Genomic DNA, 2015 nt, shown 5'->3' with positions numbered 1-2015 from the left:
GATATGAGATGTCAAATTTAGACATCTTAAGGTTCCTCTGCAGGCTCCAGATAGACGTAGACCTTTAGCATGTCCCGCAGCAGACAGAAGGGAGCCGTGCACCTCCATGTTTAATCCACACATGTCTAATCTGTCGTGTCACGTGTTCTGGACAGGAAAGCGTGGGAGACGCAGCAGTGCAGGATCACTAGACAGCAACCTGGAAGTAAGTAGGAAGCAGCTGCACAGGTTTTAGTAGATCTGCTGTTTCTGTTTGCTGTGTTCTGCTTGGCTGTGTTTGCATGGAAACCACGCTGTGGCTGCTGCACTAGGTCTGCTCTTACTCTGCATGACTAGACCTGCTAGCTTAGACTTCTGCTCCTGCTCTGCTGTGCGCACACCTTCACCTGCAGCTGTAGAGGCTGAATGTAACCCACCAGCTACAGGAGCAGGAAGACGATGCTCTGCATCTTCCCCCTCAATGTCACACTTATCCAGTCTACAAAGGTCTGCTCGTCATCATCATCTTCTTCATTGGATGTAAATGTTGCATTGTTTACTCCTTCATGTTTGTCTCACCATTTTATCTTCACAAACTAAATATGTCTGTAAAGACGTAGGCTGGGAATTAAAGTTTACACACCCCAGATAAAAAGCCAGGATTTGATGATGTCAAGAACAGATCTGATGAACCTTTTCTAAACTCAAATCCAGAGATGTTGATGAATTCTAGAGGAATTCCTTACAGGAAGCAAACACCTGCTACCACCAGAAGGGGGCAGCTTCCTGCAGCATATCTGTTCGATTTCTGGGACGGTGCATGAGTGGTGAAGTCCAAATACCTTACGGGGTTTGTTCATAACCACTGTTTGCTTTTCTAAACAAAACCTTCCTGAAACCTGAAACCTTCTTGCACCTGAGGGCGAATCACTATGAGAATCTTCTGATCCAGCATTTGCTTCATCTTAGCAGCAGTCCACTTCTTTTCTGGGTGATTATCAGAACCAGCTTCACCCACTAGGTGTGTGCACAAATGAATAATTCAACTCTGGATGAGAACAATCTGAGCTGGCAGTTCTGGACCCTTCCACCATAACATCCAGGAGAGTTTTGATAAGTGGAGGCTGAATCCAAAATAACACTTTTTGTTTTAAGAGCAGGAATTTGCCGTCAGGCTTTGAGTCTTTTTTTACTGGCTCCATGTGACGAGTCCAATATGTGTTGGCCTTTTCTGCCTTGAACTGAGTGTTCACATCCAAGATATTATCCCATCTCACCTTTGAGTTCAACCACCACTGCCAGCCTGTGTTCAGTAGCACCCAGCATACGACTCAGCTCACAGTCCTGCTTGTTCACAGCATATCAACCGCTGCCAGCAGCCTGATCAATGCCCAAATTGTCGCCAACATCTTCTGTAATTGTAGATACATCACATACCCTCCAATTCCAAACAAAAGAAATTTGAGTATCATAAATCCGAATGTATCTTCTGCATCCTCTACTGACAACAGCTTCCAGGGCAGTTAGCCTCCTCTCCTGATCATTAGCAGCCCGCTCCATATCATGAATAGCAGTCCCAAATGAGGCAGTTTTAGCTTCTAATGGTGTCACAGCGGCTGAGATCTCCCTCTTAACAACATTCAAATCAATGCAGTTTATTTCTATATCTCAAATTCACAACACATGTCATCTCAACACTGCAAAAAACATCTAGAAATAAGTAAACATGTCTTAAATTAAGTGTATTTACCCTTAATTTGAGCAGGCAAACAAGATGATTTGCCAATGGAATGAGTATTTTTACTCCTAAAATAAGATAATTAGATAATATACACTTGAAATAAGACAAAGCAATTGTTTTTTCTTATTTTAAGTGTAAATTGTCTTGTTCCATTGGCAAAGTGTCTCACTTACCTCCTGAATTCAATAAAAAATGCACTTAATTTGAGCAAAAATGACTTATTTAGATTTCCATTTTTTGCAGTGTGTATAATGGCGTATTGGCAGCGTTTTGGTATAAAGGGGGTTCACAGGAG

General features: G+C 42.5%; 1 protein-coding gene across 1 annotated transcript in view; it reads left to right on the top strand.

The window, feature by feature from the left end:
- The window catches only part of LOC107097302 (IQ motif and SEC7 domain-containing protein 1-like), an 81860-nt gene that overhangs the window by 76982 nt on the left and 2863 nt on the right, over positions 1–2015 (top strand). The window contains exon 13 of the mRNA XM_015394400.1: positions 156–205. Coding sequence (XP_015249886.1) covers positions 156–205 — 50 coding nt within the window. The remainder of the gene's footprint in view (positions 1–155; positions 206–2015) is intronic.

Source organism: Cyprinodon variegatus, unplaced genomic scaffold (assembly GCF_000732505.1).
Source record: "Cyprinodon variegatus isolate N-32 unplaced genomic scaffold, C_variegatus-1.0 Scaffold683, whole genome shotgun sequence".
NCBI classification, from domain to species: Eukaryota; Metazoa; Chordata; class Actinopteri; order Cyprinodontiformes; family Cyprinodontidae; genus Cyprinodon; species Cyprinodon variegatus.
This window is presented reverse-complemented; position numbering and strand designations above follow the sequence as displayed.